This window comes from Sciurus vulgaris (genome assembly GCF_902686455.1).
Source record: "Sciurus vulgaris genome assembly, chromosome: 8".
Lineage (NCBI taxonomy): Eukaryota > Metazoa > Chordata > Mammalia > Rodentia > Sciuridae > Sciurus > Sciurus vulgaris.
Genome location: NC_136468.1, coordinates 118,067,276 through 118,085,810, shown reverse-complemented (window position 1 = coordinate 118,085,810; position 18,535 = coordinate 118,067,276). Strand labels below are relative to the sequence as shown.

Here is an 18,535-nt window from a genome sequence, read left to right as displayed (position 1 = left end):
TTAGAGACAGAGTTTCACTGAGTTGCTTTGCAACCACCATTTCTGAGGCTGGCGTTAAACTCGAGATCCTCCTGCCTCAGCCTCCCGAGTTGCTGGGATTATAGGTGTGTACCACCACACCCAGTTTGAGATTGTTTTGAGAGTGGGTCTTTTTAAATTGCTAAGGTCGGCCTCAAACTTGAGATCCTATAGCCTCAGCCTCTGAAGTATCTAGGATTATAGGCATGTGCCACCATGCCCTTTTGGGTTTGTGTTTTTTGTTTTGTTTTGTGGTACTGGGGTTTGAACCCAGGGTCACTCTAGCACTGTGTATATTCCCAGCCTTTTTTAAAAAAATTTATTTATTATTCATTTATTTTTGAGTATTGTTACCTAGGGCAACCTGAAGTGTGTCATCCTCTTGCCTCAGCTTCCCAAGTGGGTGGGATTATAGACATGAGCCTGGCTCATGTCGTGCCTTGCTGACAAACTTGAGCTTCACAATATCCTCTCCTACAATTTTTCTTCCAATCTATATGTAGTCTGACATCCAGAAACTAGATCGTGTGTGCTGTTGGAGACAGGAAGCTGAACCAAGTTAAATTTGGACACTTTCTACTTATTTTGACATCAAATAGCAATTCCATTTTATCTCTTCTAAAACTCCTCCTCATCACGCAAATGACCTAAAATCTGAAATGCCCCCAGAAATATCCAGGAGCTAAATTAAAAAGGGGAAAATTTTAACTCTAAAAGAGATAAATTTGTCCCAGCACTATGAAAGTCTTTCACATGGAGAATCTCATTAGATTCTTACTGTACTTTTTTATGCAAGTTCGTATCTGTGTGCTACTTTTTTGGATTCAGTATTTGTATCTTTTTTATCAGCCTTTATTATCTGAATTTCATAGACTAACAAACTGATTTCTTTATATAATTTCTAGTGTTTGAATTAGTAATGTAGCTTTACATCATTTTACCTTTGGGAAGGCTTCCTTAACACTTATCTTTTTCTTTTAGTTTAGGGTTAGGAAAAACATCAAGAATAAAAGTGTGAAGTATCTTATTTGTTGAATCAATTTCTGCCTCAGTCAAGTGGAAGTGAAGTTTTTAAAAATATTTTTTAGTTGTCAATGGATTTTTATTTTATTTATTATATGCAGTGCTGAGACTTGAACCCAGTTCTTCACACATGTGAGGCAAGTGCAGTACCACTGAGCTATAACCTCAGCCCCATAAAAGTGGATTTTGTTGTAGAAACTGCATATGATTGCTGGACTAAAATGGAAAATGTACTGGCTGGGAAGTCCTGGTCCTGAATGTGTGTGTGCGTGTGTGTTTTGACTCTTTTTATAATATAGTATTGTGAATCACATATAAATATTTCAGCAAATTACTTATGTTTCAGCATACAGAGCAAAAAAATGATAAAAGCCAGGAAGGATTGAGGTGTGGTAGCACACACTTGTGGTCTCAACTACTGTGGAGGCTAAAGCAGGATGATGGCAAGATTGAGGCTGACCTTGGCAGTTTAGCAAGACTGTCTCAAAATTAAAATACAAAAATGGTGTAGCTCAGTGGGAAAGCACTTACCTAGCATGTGCAAGGCTCTGGTTTTAATCCCCAGGGTTCTAAGGGACTGGATAGGAGTATCTTGTGCTAACCTACTAGATACAGCTCAAGTATTTGACAAGCAGTAAAAGGAAAGCAGTTCCATTTTCCATGTATCCTCTTTCAAAGGAAAGATTTTCATATATCACACTCCTCAGAGTCCCTCAGAATAACCTCCAACATACAAAGAGTACCTACAGTATATCAAACTTCTATTTTGGGCAGTGGGGATATATCAGTGAACAAAAAGGGTGAGTTCATGCCCTGAAAACAAGTATAAAACCATATTGTCTTTTCTTTTCTAGAGGCAAGCTCTCTACCATTAAGAAACATTCTTAATTCTTTTTTGTTGTTTGAGGCTGAATTTCACTAAATTTCCCAGGCTGACCTCAACCTTGAGATTAACATGGTCCAGTCTGTTGAGTAACTGGGATTACAGGCCACCATGCCTGGCCAAAAGAAAAAAAAGAATCTATTTTGTAAATTGTATCAGCATTATCCTTGGATGTATAATCATGTTTTATTTTCAGCTACACGTGTGGGCCCTTCAGGTTTAAATGGATAATTATTCAGAAGTCAATATTTGAATTAGGATTAGACAGGATCCATTAAAAGTTAAGGTATGTGTTTTTCCACAAATTTGGTTACCGATTATGCTGGCATTTGAAGTAGAATTTATTTTCCTTATTTTAGCTAATGTGACCTGAGTCAGCTTCTACCCTATCAAAGTTTTAAACTTATATCCTTTTTTTGATTTATGTCAGGGTGAACTGTTAGATGTAAAAGACTTCACTCCATAATCTACATCTGCCCTAATGCTGTCATCCGGAGTAGAGACTCAGCCAGTTCCCATTGATCCCTCCATGTCTGCCGTGGTACAGGAATTATACTCTGAACTCCCAGTAAGTGTCTCCAAAGAGCTTCATGCAGACCCTGAGCCAAGTGTGAATCCAAATGTAAAACCTGGAGCCTCTAGCTCTCTTATAAGTCAGAATAGAACATTGCCCTTGGAACTCCAAAGAACTTGTGCAAAAAGTTGTCAAGAAACCTCTGAGACCTTGGATCATGGGGGCAGACTTGGTTGGTGTGGTCTGGTAGACCCCAAAGCAAGAAGTTCTATGGCTTCTGGGATCTTGGATAGGGAAGATAAAACCAAGAGTATGGAGCTAAAGGTCTTAAGAGATCAAGGGAACCAAGTGGAAATTATGAGAGAACCCTGTGAGGAAGCAAAGGAAGACCTATGTGAACATTCCACAGCTGCTGAAGAAAACATCATCCCAAGTGAGGTAAGAAATGACATCTTGATTCAGATGAGTTGACTGAATAACAGGATTGCAGAGTACCATTTCTCAGGATAAAATACAGGTGCCAACAGGTAGATTATGACTTATTCTTGAAACATTTCTAAAATGTTAATTGATGTTAACTTTCTTATGATGATCTTGTAAAATATTTGTATCACATGAGACACCTAGTAAAAAAAAAGTGTCACTTCTGTGAAGCAACTATTGTATACGGTATATCTCAGCCATTGTATGTGTAATGTTGAGTTTCTGAAAATCCTGTGGTATTTCTGCATTTGATGTTAAGAAATTATGTATAGTTGCTAGACACAGTTGCACACACTTGTAATGTCAGCTGCTTGGAGGTTGAGGCAGGAGGATCACAAGTTTGAGGCCAGCCTGGGCAACTTAGTAAAACCCTGTCTCAAAATTTTTGAATAAAGTGGGGGAAGTGGGCTGGGGGTGTAGGTCACTGGTTGAGCACCCTAGGTTCAATCCCTGGTTCTTGTGGGGTGAGAGCATTAGAAAGCCAGTTCTTTAGGGGTTGGGGGTTGTGGCTCAGTGGTAGAGCGCTTGCCTGGCATGTGTGAGGCACTGGGTTCGATTCTCAGCACCACATATAAATAAATGAATAGAATAAAGGTCCATTGACATCTAATATATATATAAAGGAAAGCCAGTTCTTCATTTAATACATAATGAAAAGTGTACTTATTACCTGATATGAATAGTCATCCTGACTGATATACGTCTCCCTATAGGAAGCCTACATGGAAAATCAAATTGCTGTGAGCTTGAAATTTGAGTAAGAATGTTTAGTTAGATGAGACTGATGATTAGTGAGCTGTGGTATGTGATGAACTCTGATTCCTAAAGATATATACATGCCAAGTGCACTAGAAAACTTTTTTCCCCCTAGTATTGGAATTGAACTGAGGGACACTCTACCTCTGAGGTACATTCCCAGCCAATTCTATTTATTTATTTATTCATTCATTTATTGATTAATTTTGGTTCTGGGGATTGAACCCAGGGCCTTGTGCATTCGAGGCAAACACTCTGCCAACTGAGCTATATCCCCCAGCCCCTCATTATATTTTTTGAGATAGTGTCTTGCTAAGTTGCTGAGATCAGCCTCAAATTTGGAATCATCCCATGACATTATCCAGAGTAGCTGGAATTATAGGTGTGCAGGTGTGTACCACCATGCCCCACCTAGAAACCTTAATCTCACCTGTGGATGGTATGATAAACCAGGAGTCAGCAAACTTCTTCATTTTTTTTTTTTAATTGTCAATGCTGGAAATCAGGCCTACAGCCCAATTGTTCATGCAAAGCAAGTGCTCTACCACTCAGCTATATCCCCAGCCTCAGAAAACTATTATAGAATTAAAGCAGGTCTAGACAATTTGCAAATGAATGAGTATGGCTGTATTCTAAGGAAACTTTTTTTTTTTTTTTTTTTTGCCGTGCTGGGGATTGAACCCAGGGCCTTGTGTTTGCAAGGCAAGCACTCTGCCAACTGAGCTATATCCCCAGCCCCTAAGGAAACTTCTGATTTCCGTATTTTACTGAATAATTGTCAAAGATGTAATGCCAAATTTTATTGCAAAAAAGTTGGGTGCAACCATTATGTGAAACTTCTGTAATTGTTGTACAGTGTTACTTAAAAATTATTTCTTACTAAACCATCATTGGTGCAAAACTAGGATGCATGGAATAGTTGTGAATATATGTTAATGTGATGGTGACAACTGTGAGGTAAAATATAATTTTTTTGAATGGAGTCTCACTGTGTCGCCTAAGCTGGCCTCCCAATCCTGGGCTCAAGGGATCCTCCTGCCTCAGCCTGCCAAGTAACTGAAACAATAAGTTTGCACCACCACATTGTTTAGTTGTAGATGAACACAATACCTTTATTTTATTTATGTATGTATTTATTTATTTATTTTTATGTGGTGCTGAGGATTGAACCCAGTGCCTCACACATGCTAGGCCAGCACTCTACCACTGAGCCAAAACCCCAGCCCGACAACACCCAACTTCTAATAAAACTATAAGCATAAGTGCAGGCCTAAGGGCTCTAGTTTGCTGACCCCTGCTATAGAACCATTAATAAATGGAGCCTAACTTGCTGGGCTAGACTCCATTCCCTAACTGATAAATACATTATTTCTCTTACACAGGTTACAGGTCAATTAATTATTGTTAGGTAGAGTTTATACATTGACTATAATTAGACATGAATGAAACACTGTATACTATTTCTTGGTATGAAGGGCTGAGTTTAACAAAAGTGGGTTTTTTTGATTGTTTTTATGAATTACTGAGAATTGAACCCAGAGGTATTTTACCACTGAGCTACATTCCCAGCCCTTTATTTTTTGAGACAGTGTTTCACTAGGTTGCCCAAGCTGGCCTCGAACTTGCCTCAGCTTCTCAAGTTTCTGGGGTTACAGGTATGTGCCAAAACACCTGGAAGTAAATGTTTCTTAATGTAATATTTGATATAAAGTAAAAGTATGTGTAATATAAGTTATAACATGGTGAGCACAAAACATGCATGCATATATATGTATTTGTATATGTAAAATACACACGTAAGCTGAACACAGTGGCTCGTGCCTGTAATTCCAGCTACTTGGGAAGCTAAGGCAGGACGATCTCAAGTTTGGGTCCATGCTGGACCAGAATAAAAAATGTAAAACTAGGGCTGGGGATGTAACTCAGTGGTAGAGTGCCCATGTAGCATGTAGTAGGCCCTCAGTTCAGTCCCAGTATTGCAAAGTGCATATATGTATATATAGATGCCACCCAACCTCAGAACTAGATTACTATCTCCCTATTCTTTTTTCAAATCATACCTTTTCTCCTAAATTCATCAGAGGTAAATACTATTTTGAATTATATAAAGCAAAATGAAATTTAATAGCTATAAATGTAAAATTTTCTACTTTGTTTCTAAAAGTGGGCTTCATAAATGAAAAAAGAGGAAATACTTACCTGGGAAACAGAAGACCTACAGTTTTAGCAAGTCAATTAGAATTGACTTCTTGGGGCAGAGGATTTAGCTCAATGGTAGAGTTTCCTGGATTCAATCTATAGCACCACGGGGGGGGGGAGGGGGGGGGGGGAGGAGAAGGAGATGATGATGACTGATTTTGTGATCATTAACATAAATATGCTGTGTGTACTGAGAAGTGGTGGTTTTGCTATGTTTTGCTGGTAAGGCTACAGCTGGAGTATCATACTCTCCTCTTAGAGTCATGTATGAAAGATCAATAGAAAACCACAAATGTCTCAGGATAAGAATTCACACTTAAACCAGGTTGGTACATGCCTGTAATCCCAGTGCCTCAGGAGGCTGAGGCAGGAAGATTGCAAGTTAGAGACCAGCTCAGCAATTTAGTGAGTCCCTAATTTACTTGGTGAGACCTTGACTCAAAATTAAAAAATAAAAAGGGCTGGAATTTAACTCTGTGTTAAATGCTTTTTGGAAAGAATGTTTCTCCGTTTGAGAAAACCTGAGTTGGGGGTAGTGGCTTATGCCTGTTTTCCCAATAACTTGGGAGGCTGAGACAGAAAGATGGCAAGTTCAAGGCCAGCTTCTGCAACTGACGGAGACCTCCTTTCAAAGTAAAAAAAATACAGGACTAAGGATGAAGTTCACAGGTAGAGCACCCTTGATTCAATCCCCAGTACCACAAAAACTAAATCAATAAATAAGGATAAGCCTTCCACTTTGCAGGGTTATAATCGGGACTAAAGAGAAGGAAGGCTTCTTATCTCATGGCTAGAATTTGATATTGGCATTCAATCACATTCTATATACACACAATTTCAGAACCTGAAAACATGCCTTTGCAGGCTGGGTCACTGGGTATCTGACTTATAAAATTAAATAGTCAAGAGAATTTGGAGAAGCTTTCAAGAATTTGAAATTTGTCCAACATATGTGGGCGTGTTGGACACAGTTCAACTCAGTGGATGACATGGAGCAATAGTAACTCCTAATCATGCTAAAGTTACAGGTTCCTGTGGAAAACTAAACACTGTAGATGTACCATTTGCATACTACTTCCGAAGATTTGCAAACCCAGAAGTCTTTGGTCTCAAGATAAGAACTCTGGTTAGATTGGTAAAGAACTATTTAGTCAAAAAAGACAACTGAAAAATTAAGAGAATATATTTGCAACCAAGCACAGTGGCACACGCCTGTAATCCCAGTGACTTGGGAAGCTGAGGCAGGAGGATCATGAATTCAAAGCCAGCCTCAGCAACTTAATGAGTCCCTAAGCAACTTAGTGAGACTCTGTCTCTAAATAAAATATTTAAAAAGGGCTGGGATGTGTCTCAGTCGTTAAGCGTCCCTGGGTTCATTCCCCAATACAAAAAAAGAGAGGAAACATATTTGCAGCACATATCACAGATAAATGTATCTCTTAATACATAGAGACTTCTTGACTTGAGGAATGAAGAAACAAAATCCAATTAATAATGGGAAGAAGAGACGGGGGTGTGGTAGAGCCTCACTTGCCTAGCATTTGAGGCTATCAGTTTGATCCCCAGCACTGCTTTAAAAAAAAAAGAAACGAAACTGAAATTGGGAAAACATTTAATAACTCACTGTATATATGTGGTGCTTAAATACGTGAAGAGATGATTCAACCTCACTCATACCTAGAGAAATGCAAACATAACCAACCTAAGGTTCTATTTTTTACCTATCAGATTGGTGAAAACAAAGAAATATGACAACACATTTTGGTTAGGAAGACTGTAAGGAAACATTCTCATACCTTGCTGGTGGGAATGCAAACTGATAGATACACTCTTTCTGAAAAGTAATCAGGCAATACTTAACAAAACTACATATTCCCCAATCTCTTGACATACATTCTCTTTGCTAATAATCTATCCTTGAAGGTGCATCTTCAACATGGAAAAAAAAAAAAAAAAAATATATATATATATATATACGAGATTATCCTTTAGTTTATAATTGCAAGATACTGGAAATAACCTCAATGTTCATATGTAGGAGAAAGGCTAAATACACTCGTTTGTGGTTTATCCATGCATGGAGTATTATGCAACTGTATTAAAGAGTGAGGAGGATCTCTGTGTACTAATTTGGAGTTATTTTCAGGTATCAGAAGTCCCCAAGACTTCCAAGGTTTGCAGTTCTCAAACTCACAGAACTCATAGGACTCACAGGCATTTGGTCATACTCACAGTTAAGGTGTGCTTTTGTTGTTCTTATTCAACCCATAGTTGATTTGCCAAGCTACATCAAACCCTGCCCCCCACCCCTTTTTTTTTTTAACTTAGAGACAGGATCTTGATACATTGCTTGGAATCTCCCTGAGCTATTGAGGCTGACCTGGAATTTGTAATCCTCCTGCCTCAACCTCCCGAGTAACTGGGATTATGAGTGTATGCCACTGTGCTCAGCTCAGCTGTTTTTGGTTTTTATGCCAGGTATTGAACCCAGGGGCATTGTAACACTGAGTTACATCCTCAGCTGCCCCCTCCCCCCTTTTAAATGTATTTATTTATTTATTTAAGTTGTAGATGGATACAGTACCTTTATTTTATTTACTTATGCTAATGTGGTACTGAAGATGGACTCCAGTGCCTCACATGTGTAAGACAAACACTACCACTGAGGTATAACCCTAGTCCCTCAGCCGTCATTACTTTCTATTTTTAGACAGGATCTTGTTAAATAGCCCAGACTAGCCTCAAACTTGTGATCTTCCTGCCTCAGTCTCCTGAGTAGTTAAGCTTTAGAGCAATGAAAGGATATAAAGAGAATCAGCAAAAGGAGAAGGGGTATTGAGTGAAGTCCAGAAGAAATTAGGTTCAAGCTTCCAGGAGCCCTCTTCTAGTGGACTTACATACCTTTGAAGTCCTCCAGGAACAAACTGTGACAAAACATGTGAAATATTGTTTGCCTTGGAAATTCAGTGCCCAGGACTGAAAACATGGGCATCATCTGCCTGGCACATACAGAATTCCAGACTCCCAGAAGGAAGACAGGTGTTTAGCATAAATCAATTATTGTACAGGTACAGTTGAGCCACTCTTATTTATGTATTTATATATTTATTTATTGTAGTACTGAGAATTTAACCAGGGGCACTCTATCACTGAGCTACATCTCCAGCCCTTTTTATTTTTTGAGACAGAGTCTCACCAAATTTCTGAGGCTGGCCTTGAACTTTCAATCCTCCTGCCTCAGCCTCCCAAGTTGTTGGGATTAGAAGCATGCACCACCATACCCAACTGATCCATTCTTATCATTTAGGGAATGGTGAACTGAAATCTAGTTCTCAGGTGGTAGCCAAAGACAGTCTTTCAAGTAAGTCTTTCTAAGGATAGCCATCAGGTCTGAAACATTTGCTCTTTTCTGGGAAGTAGTGTGTACTATTGAATGAATGCAAAACGAAATGAGTAGTGTCTTCCTTTTCATGCACGGAAGAAGTTGAGCCAGGTATGGTGGTGTAGGCCTATAATCCCAGCTACTGAGGAGGTTGAGGCAGGAGGATCACAAGTTCAAGGCTACCCTGTCTCAAAGTAAAAAATAAAAATAAAAATAAAAAGCACTGTGGATGTAGTTCAGTGGTAGAATACCTACCCGTGGGTTCAATCCGCACTCCCAAAAGAAAGAGGGGAAATAAGTGCACATACAGGTATCTGCTCATTACCACATAATACATACACATCTACATAGAAAGGATAAACCAGAAATTGATGTTATGTTTTCTTCTTTTTTAAAAATGCAATCTCATGAATTAAATTCAGGAGCACTTTCCCCTGAGCTGTAGCCCCAGCTCTTTTTATTTATTTTTTTATTATTTTGAGATAGGATCTCGTAAGTTGTCAAGTCTGACCTTGAACTTGCTGTCCTCCTGTCTCAGCCTTCTGAATTGCTGGGTGTTTCTGCCCACTTTTTTTTTTTTTTTTCTTTTCTTTTTTTAGGTTTGATTATAGGGAGTGAGGAGGAAGTGGGGCAGAAAGAATGGGGCAATGCAAACCTAATAGAAGGAGTGGGAGAAAGGGACACTTCTGTAAAGACACTTTTGCATAGTTGTGACTTCATACTTGAAAGTTAAGTAACTAGACAACTACAGTGTGAAGAGATGAACTCAAAATCAGATACAAGCTGTAAGAAATAAATCCAGCTGTATTACAAACAGCAGAACCACACTGGGAAAGGGAACATGACCCAAATAATTATGGAAAACAGTATTTTGACTGTATTAAGAGTGAATAAAACAAGAACAAAGAATTTTAGTTAATTTTTCACAGGGATATGACTTAGCAATTCCTGAATAAAGTAGTTATGTCTCTTCTGGGATTTAGTACCTAAGTACATATATGGTAAGTATGAGAGCCACCTTTCTCATTTTCAAAGAAATTACAAAGCCCAGTCAGTGTAAGGTGGCTAAAGATCCCCATAGTGTTGAGTTGGAATTGAAGTTATTGTTATGAACTTAGGGTTGATTATTAACATGTAGAGAGAAATACAGAAATAAACAAATGTGGTTGCTTAAGATAGGGCCTAGAAGCAGTGATGCCTCATTATAGTGAGCACACTTTGTAGGGCTTGGATTTACAGTGGGTGGGTTACTGGGGATTGAACCCAGGGTTACTTAACCACTGAACCATATCTCCAGCCTTTAGTTTATAAAAATGATAATTAAACAGAGAAAAGTCTTAAGAGAATTCCAGTTAATAAATAGAAGGAATGGTAGAAATAGAAGATCACCATATGATAACCATCACAGTAATAAAATCACCTTAAGCAAAAATCATGAATGAATGTTGAAACTAATGGCTAAAAGTTTGAATGAGGAATAGAAATATTTACATAGTTTCTAAATATCTGCCCACAAGGTACTTATTAACTACACAGGAAGAAATTTGTAACTATAGTAGAGTAACCTGGCAGGACCTACCTGAACTGAATGATCAGTTTGTTTCCTCAGGAATGAGGTACACTATGTATCTCTTGATAGGACACACTGAAAAGAACCAGTATCACTTCTGTGGTGTTCCTGCCCTCAAAATTGCATATCTAGAATCTAGTAATGAGGAGACATCAGACAAACCCAAATTGAGGAACACTGTCTTAAAAAAAAAAAAAAAAAAAAGTTTCAAGGAGTCTAAGGAGGTATGATGACTAAATGCATTGTAGGAACCTGGGTTGGATCCTGTTAAGGGAAAAGGACATCAAGGGCTAGAGGTATATAGCTCAGTAATAAAACATACCTTGGGTTCAATCCTCAGCACCACACACACACACACACACACACACACACAAAAAAAAAAAAAGAGGAAGAAGAAGAAGAGCCAGGCAAGGTGGCATGCACCTCCACTCCCAGCTGTTTGGAAGTATGAGGTAAAGGATCTATTGAACCCAAGAGTTCAAAACCAATCTGGGCAACATAAGGAGAACCTCTCTCAAGAAAAAAAGAAAAGTAAAAGGACATCAAGGAGCCATTGACAAAATTTGCATGAAGTCTGTGAGTTGAAATTTTGGCATTAATTTCTGACTTCAAGAATTGTACTGTTTGGTTTTGGTTTTGATTTTGGTTCTTGGTACCAGGAAAGGAACCCAGGGGTACTTAACCAGTGAGCCACATCCCTCGCCCTTCTTACGTTTTATTTTGACACAGGAACTCTCTAAGTTACTGAGGCTGGCTTTGAACTCATGATCCTCCTGCCTCAGCCTCCCAGGCCACTGGAATTATAGACATGCCCCACAGTACCCAGCTATACTGTTGTTATATGCTAACATTGGAGAAGCTGGGCAAAGACAACAGGGAATTTTGTGAACAATATTTGCAAAAAAATTTTTTTGGCCCTGAAGATTGAACCCAGGGGTGCTTTACCACTGAGCCACATCCCCAGTCCACCCCCCCCTTTTTTTTTTTTTTTTTGAAACAAGGTCTCATTCATTTGCTTAGAGCCTCGTTAAATTGCTGAAGCTGGTCTCAAACTTGTAATCCTCCTGCCTCCCGAGTTGCTGGGATTACAGGCATGCACCAGCACCCCCATCTCCAAAATTTTTGTATCATAAATTATTTCTAGATCATATATTTAAAAGCTTCTACAGGGGTCAGGGAAGAATAGAAGTTCATTGGATTAGACAAAGGGGAATGAAGGGAAGGGAAAGAGGATGGGAATAGGAAAGACAGTAGAATAAAACAGAACCTTTCTGTGTTCATATTTGAATATACAACCAGTGAAACTCCACATCATGTACAACTGCAAGAATGGAATTTTAATTAGAATAAATTAGATTCCATGTATATATAATATGTCAAAATACACTCTGCTATCATGTATACCTAAAAAGAAAAAATTTAAAGAAAAAGATTCTACAATTTAAAAATATTTTAATGGTTTTTAAAAAAATCTCTTTGCTAGAGGGTGACAATTTAACTCGAGAGGTACTTTTTTGGGGGTGGGATACTGAGAATTGAACCCAGTGACATTTAACCACTGAGCCATATATATTAAAAAATTATTTTATTTTATTTTATTTATTTATTTTTGGTACCAGGGATTGAACTTGGGGGACTTGACCACTGAGTCACATCCCCAGCCCTATTTTGTATTTTATTTAGAGACAGGGTCTTACTAAGTTGCTAGCACCTCGCTTTTGCTGAGGCTGGCTTTGAACTCTCAGTCCTCCTGCCTCAACCTCCCGAGCTGCTCGGATTACAGGCACGCACTCATTTTGAGATGGGGAATCGCACTAAGTTGCTTAGGACCTCACTAAATTGCTGAGGCTGGTCTAGAACTTGTAGTCCTTCTGCCTCAGCCTCCCGAGTCAAGATTATAGATGCCTAGCAAGAAAGATACTTTTTGACAGGCAGGACTAGAAATGAATTAGGTTGCTTCGGAAAGTTGTGATTATGAAGAAATTTAAGTAACTGTCTTTCAGGGATATAACAATGAGGATTCTGGTTTGGATAAGCAATTTCATTGGTATTCTTTTCTATCTGAAGTTTCTGTGATTTTTTTCTTACTAGAAAGATATTTTACTTGCCTTAGCAACATTCCACACAATTCTTTTCCTTCAGGTATTTCTTTGTGAGCCCATCCATAATCAGGCATTGTCTTAGTTTGGGGGACAAATACTCATAGATTACTCCACCTTCCTCCCTCCCTCTAGACTTAAAATCAGTCAAAGCAGCAACTTCAAGGAAGTTCAGCTCTAGTATTTCCTCTGATTTTGAAAGATAGTCACTTAGGCTTTCAGGTTATTTATTGCACGAATGCGATTAATGCATTTAACAGTAAGTCTGTTTGGATTTCTCAGTTCTGGCTGAGGCAGGAGGATGGTGAGTTCAAGTCAGCCTTGGCAGCTTGGTGAGACCCTATCTCAAAATAAAAATAAAAAAGGGCTTGGAATGTAACTCAGTGGTGTAATACTTGCTTAGCATGTGTAAAGCCCTGGATTTAATCCCCAGGACCAAAAAAGGAAAAAAGTTCTTTACTGTTTTATAGCTGAGGAAGGTATAAAAACTCTAATAATTTTGTTCTTTGATCAGGAACATCCCCTTATTGGGGAGGGGAGAAGAAAGGGATTTAAAAAAAAAAAAAAAAAGTATCCGAGAACAGGTGCAGTGGAAGGGACAGCTGCAAAAGCCAAACTGAATTGTGAAAGAACATATTCAGTTGTGAACTACATTCTCACAGGAGATACACCAAAAACCATGGTGCATGCAAAGTTACTAGCCAGGATGTGGAAAAGATTGGTCTTAGCCAGGCATGGTGGCTCCTGCCTGTAAGCCGAGCTACTTGGAGGCAGGGACTGGAGGATATCAATTTCAAGGGCAGCCTCAGCAACTTAGCAGGGCTCTAAGCTACTTATTGAGACACTGTCTTGAAATAATAAATAAAAAGACTGGAATGGAGATGCAGCTCAGTGGTAAAGTTTCCCAGGGTTCAATCCTCAGAACCCCACCCCTGCTTCAGAAATGGTCTTATTGAAGAAGTGTATACCAGAGATATAAAGAGGTAACCATGTGACATCTTACATTGATCTAGCATTGAAGGTTCTTTATATCATGCTTGTGTTTTTTTGTTTTGTTTTGTTTTGTCACTTAGAATAAGCTGTAAAGTATTAAAGTTTTTTTTTTTTTTTTCCTCTGAGGCGCCGGGCATTTGAACCTCGGCCCTTGCGCATGCTAGACTTGCACTCTCCAAGAGGAGCCATTCCTTTATCTCCCAAGTTTTTCTATATTTTTCTTTTTTTTTTTTTCTCATAATGGCATATCTGCCTGGATTGAATATATTATAAAAACTTTGGTTTTAGGGTACAATACTTGTGCTCAACACAGACACAAAGAAAGTGATGAATTGTTATAGCTGTAACATAAGATGGCATATTACACATTTTGGGGATAAGCAATTGTATTTGAAGGTATATGGAAAGGGGGCATTAAGTAGGGAAACACAATGGCTGTTGATTCCTTGAAACGTTATGTTGTTGGAGAAACTTGGTTTTTTGAGTTTTGTTTTGAGATGGGGTCTTGCTAAATTGCTCAGGCTGGCCTGGAACTCATAATCCTCCCACCTTAGCCTGCTGGGTTGCTGGAATCATAGGCAGGGTGCCACGATGCCTAACTTTTTAGAGAAACTTGTGTTTTAATGGTGTGTTCAAAAGAGACCCATTCTTTTGCCGTTTGTGTGGATTTACTTAAATGAAAGGTAGTTTTCATTTAATGAAACTAAATGCCCACTAAGTTTACTGTGTACTTCTTATCCTGAGAGTCTTTGAACCTATGAGAAATTGGCAGTAGTGTACAGGAATTTTGCTCTTTGCCTAAACTACTGTTGAAAAGAATTTGGTTTTCAGTAATTCAGAGGTGAAAAATCTGAATTTCATGGCTCAGTAAAATTGGTGTTCATAAGTTGTTCTGTGGGTCTGTAGTGCACTGTTGTCTCCCTGGTCATGGTTTGTCAGTGGTTCTCATGTGACAGAAATATCCAAAGCACGTTACTGAGACTTAAGATAGAACTTTCTCTTGATTATTTCACAATTCTCTTAGATAATTCATTCCTGGGGATGTCATTAATCCTTTACCCAGCTAACATGATTGATGACTTATTTAAAGTCACCGGCTCTTTCTCCAAATTGAGGTATGGGAAAGAAAGTTCCTCTTAAAGCTGTACAAGAATGACTTAAAGTTACTGTTTCACATTTTATTTCCTTTCTAGATAGGTAAATATACAAAACTGAAAGAGTCTTCTGTAGTTGTAAATATTTCTTTCAGAGTATCTTAGCTATGAAAATAATCATGTTAGGAAATAGGAAATATTCCTTTGGCCCTGTAGTTGGGATAATTTAGTGTATAGGCAATGCCTTCTATAGATGGAGTCATCACTGTTCTTTCCTTAATCTGTTTCTGCCGCTAGTTAGGGAAGCTAAGGTTTGGAGGAGCCCGTAGGGGGTCTGGTTATAAACAGAGCTCAAGGCTAAGAAAGTCATCAAGTCCTGAGGAGCTTAAAATTATGTTATTTATAAAAGCTAAGAGCCCAATGTGTATTCATTTCCCTCCAGGTATCTGTGAAGCTTCCTACTGTGTAAACTCATCCTATAGGAATGAATTAGAGAGCTACCTTTCCAGGACATTGTTTTGTTTTGTTTTGGTTTCGGTTGTTTGTCTGCCCCACTGGTGATCAAACCCAGGGTCTCACACATGCTCAGCAAGCAGTCTTACCTCTGAGCTTTGAGTTTCATCCCTAGCCCTACAGTCAACTTTTAAGACCAAAGATAAAAATGATTTTCAAGACCCTCTTAAAATCTACCAGAATTTTGAAGAAGGCCCACAAATTGATTTTGTTTCCAAAACAGTGGGCATTTAATATGCCCACTGCATTAAATACATTTAATATGCAAAACAGAAATGGCTTGTTGTTCGTTATCGATTCAAAAAGCAAATTGCACTGTTAGCTGGTATTTCTTATATAGTTTACAGAAAGCTTTAAACGATAGCAGTTATCTCATTTGATGTTGCAGGAAACTACGTTGATGATCAGTTGTGATTTTAACTAAGTCTGGACAGCAGGTGCTGGGGTTGTGACTTGGTGGAGCACTTGTCTAGCCTGTGTGAGGCTCTGGGTTCGATTCTCAGCACCGCATATAAATGCATAAATAAAGGTCCATCAACAACTAAATCTGAACAGTAGAGTAAAACATTTAGGACTCTTACATCTAGGAATCCTGAAAGTTAAAATGTTTAGCTGATAAAATATTGTAGGAAAAGGAAATTGGGTCTGATAAATTTCTGCACGTATTCATTATGTGGCTGGCTGCCTTCTAGTAAGGTTGGGAGGGTTACAAAGAACTACTGTGATACATGTCCATTATATTTAAGGAGGCTGTTCTATTCCCCTTATCCACACTCAGAGACCCAACTGGCAGAGCTCCCACCTGATCAGGAGGTCACCCACCATCATGAGGAGATCCCCCACATCTGACCTCAGCTTCTCATTCTATTTCCTTTTCACTCTTTTTAGTTTCTGATCATATTTGAGACTTCAAACCTTATAGTCTCCAGTCTTCCTGTGAGGGATAATGCAGACTTTTTTTTTTTTTTTTTTTTTTTGGTACTGGGTATTAAACCCAGGGTCACTTAACCACTGAGCCATATCCTTCATCCCACAGACCCTTTTTATTTTTTTATTTTGAGGCAAGGTCTTGTTAAGTTGCTTACAACCTCACTGAGTTGCTGAGGCTAGCTTTGAATTTATAATCCTCCTGCCTTAGCCTCCCAAGCTGCTAGAATTGCAGGCATGCACCACCACACCCAGACCTTAACTCAGAACACTTTAAGAGAACTCAGTATGGCAGGAGTCAAGTGGAATGACTTAGTTTTAGCTTCTTTTTCTCCCTTGCCTGGTTACAAATCAGAACCAAGGAGAAAAGAACATGGCCGAAGTAGTGGGTTTGGTGCTTCCCCAGGATATTTCGGGATATCCAGCTAGAGACACATCTGGCGATCAGTAGATGAGGGCAACACTGAAAGCTCAACAGCCCCTTCAGGGGCTGGAGCCAATAAAAGTTAACTGCACAAGCTTATAAGATATCTTTAGAATCCAAAAGAGCCTTTATGTCACTCTGTGCATTTAGCCCCAGAATAACTTGGTAGTCATTCTAGGCTGCATGCGAGAATTCATTGTGATAGTCCTGTTGGCTTTTCTCACAGAAAGGACTAACAAATATTTATGGTCTCAAGAATGGTAGAAGCTCCTCCATAGGAGCAACCTGTTTCAATAGGGTATCTTCTTAGCCATTTTATATGGTGCCCATTTTTTCTTAAAACCAAGTGTAAGGTTGCTCTCAGTACCACCTAGTGATAAGAGTCCTGGGTTAGAACTACTAGACTACTCATCCCACTGCATGCTGTCTTTTCTATAAAGTATTTTCTGATCTCTCAAATCATACACAAAAAAGCAGATGATAGTGTCATTTTGCATTTTTATTTGCTTATTTATTTTTCAGGCTTAAAGAATTAGCAGGATTTTGCCTAATGAAGAGGACAAAGGGGAGGGACATAACTGAGACAAGAGGAAAAATGCCCAGAATACATGGGTGAGGCAGAAGCTAGAAAAGTAGACAGGAGTCAGATCATAATAGGCCTGTGTATCCAACTGAAGAGTTTGGATTTTATTATGGAAGTGAGGAACCACTGGAGGATTTTAAGAAGAGGACTGACATGGACATATGTTTTCTTATTGTTATGCTCACCTGAGGGTAGACTGGAGACTGCACTGGAGGAAAGCCAGGGCTTAATGCAGACAAACTTAGGAAGCTGTTGCTATAATCTCAGTAAGAAATTATGAGAAAAATATAAACCATGTCAGAAGTAGAGAGGATGGAGAGCAGAGGACCTATTTGAGAAATGTTTTATGAATAGAAATCATATCCTTGACTCCTGATTAGACATGTGGAGGTGGAAATTCCTGATTAGACATGTGGAGGTGGAAAGCCAAAGTCTTTTCTCCCAGTTTCTTCCTTCTGACTTAGGTAATTATTTGGACAGTGGCATTTTTGAGCTTGGCAGGGGAGGCAATAGAAACACATTGATTTTTTTTCTTTAAGGGAGGCTGGGGAAGATGATGAGTTCAGTATTAAATGTTGCATCTGAGATCTAAAGGGAGTCCAAGTGGAGAGCTGCAAGAGTCTGTTAGTTGGCTAACTAGACTACATTTTTTAGTCTCAAGAAGTTTGAGACCATTCCAGAAACATATGTCTGGCAGCCTCATAGAATAGGCATTTTTTCCAGTTTGACATTTTGCATGTTGAAGAAACACTGAAAATGCAGTGATTGAGAGTTATTAAAACATTGTTACTGCCAAATTAACACTAAAGAACAATTTATTTTTAATTTCTGATTTCTTCCTACAGTGAGCTAAATGCAGGTTGCGATGGGCTGCTTCCTCACACTTACATTAGTGGTGTGTCTCCATGTTTAGAGCTAGGAATTCCTTTTAACAGGTTTGAAGAGCAAGAGCTGAGAAACATGTCCTTCAGTGGCAGTGGAATGAGGAGTCGGTAGCACCTTTTTTTTTTTTTTTTTTTTTTTTTGGGACCAGGGATTAAATCCAAGGGCACTTAACCACTGGGTCACATCCCA

General features: G+C 38.8%; 1 protein-coding gene across 4 annotated transcripts in view; it reads left to right on the top strand.

Moving 5' to 3' along the window:
• Positions 1 to 18,535, top strand: part of PRR14L (proline rich 14 like) — a 69,525-nt gene that overhangs the window by 8,565 nt on the left and 42,425 nt on the right. For all 4 annotated transcript variants that reach the window (XR_013765485.1, XM_079149677.1, XM_079149679.1 and 1 more), the window contains one exon: positions 2,355 to 2,876. Coding sequence is in view for 3 of the 4 variants with exons in the window: in XM_079149677.1 (XP_079005803.1) it covers positions 2,406 to 2,876 (471 nt within the window). In the remaining variant the exon portion in view is untranslated. The remainder of the gene's footprint in view (positions 1 to 2,354; positions 2,877 to 18,535) is intronic.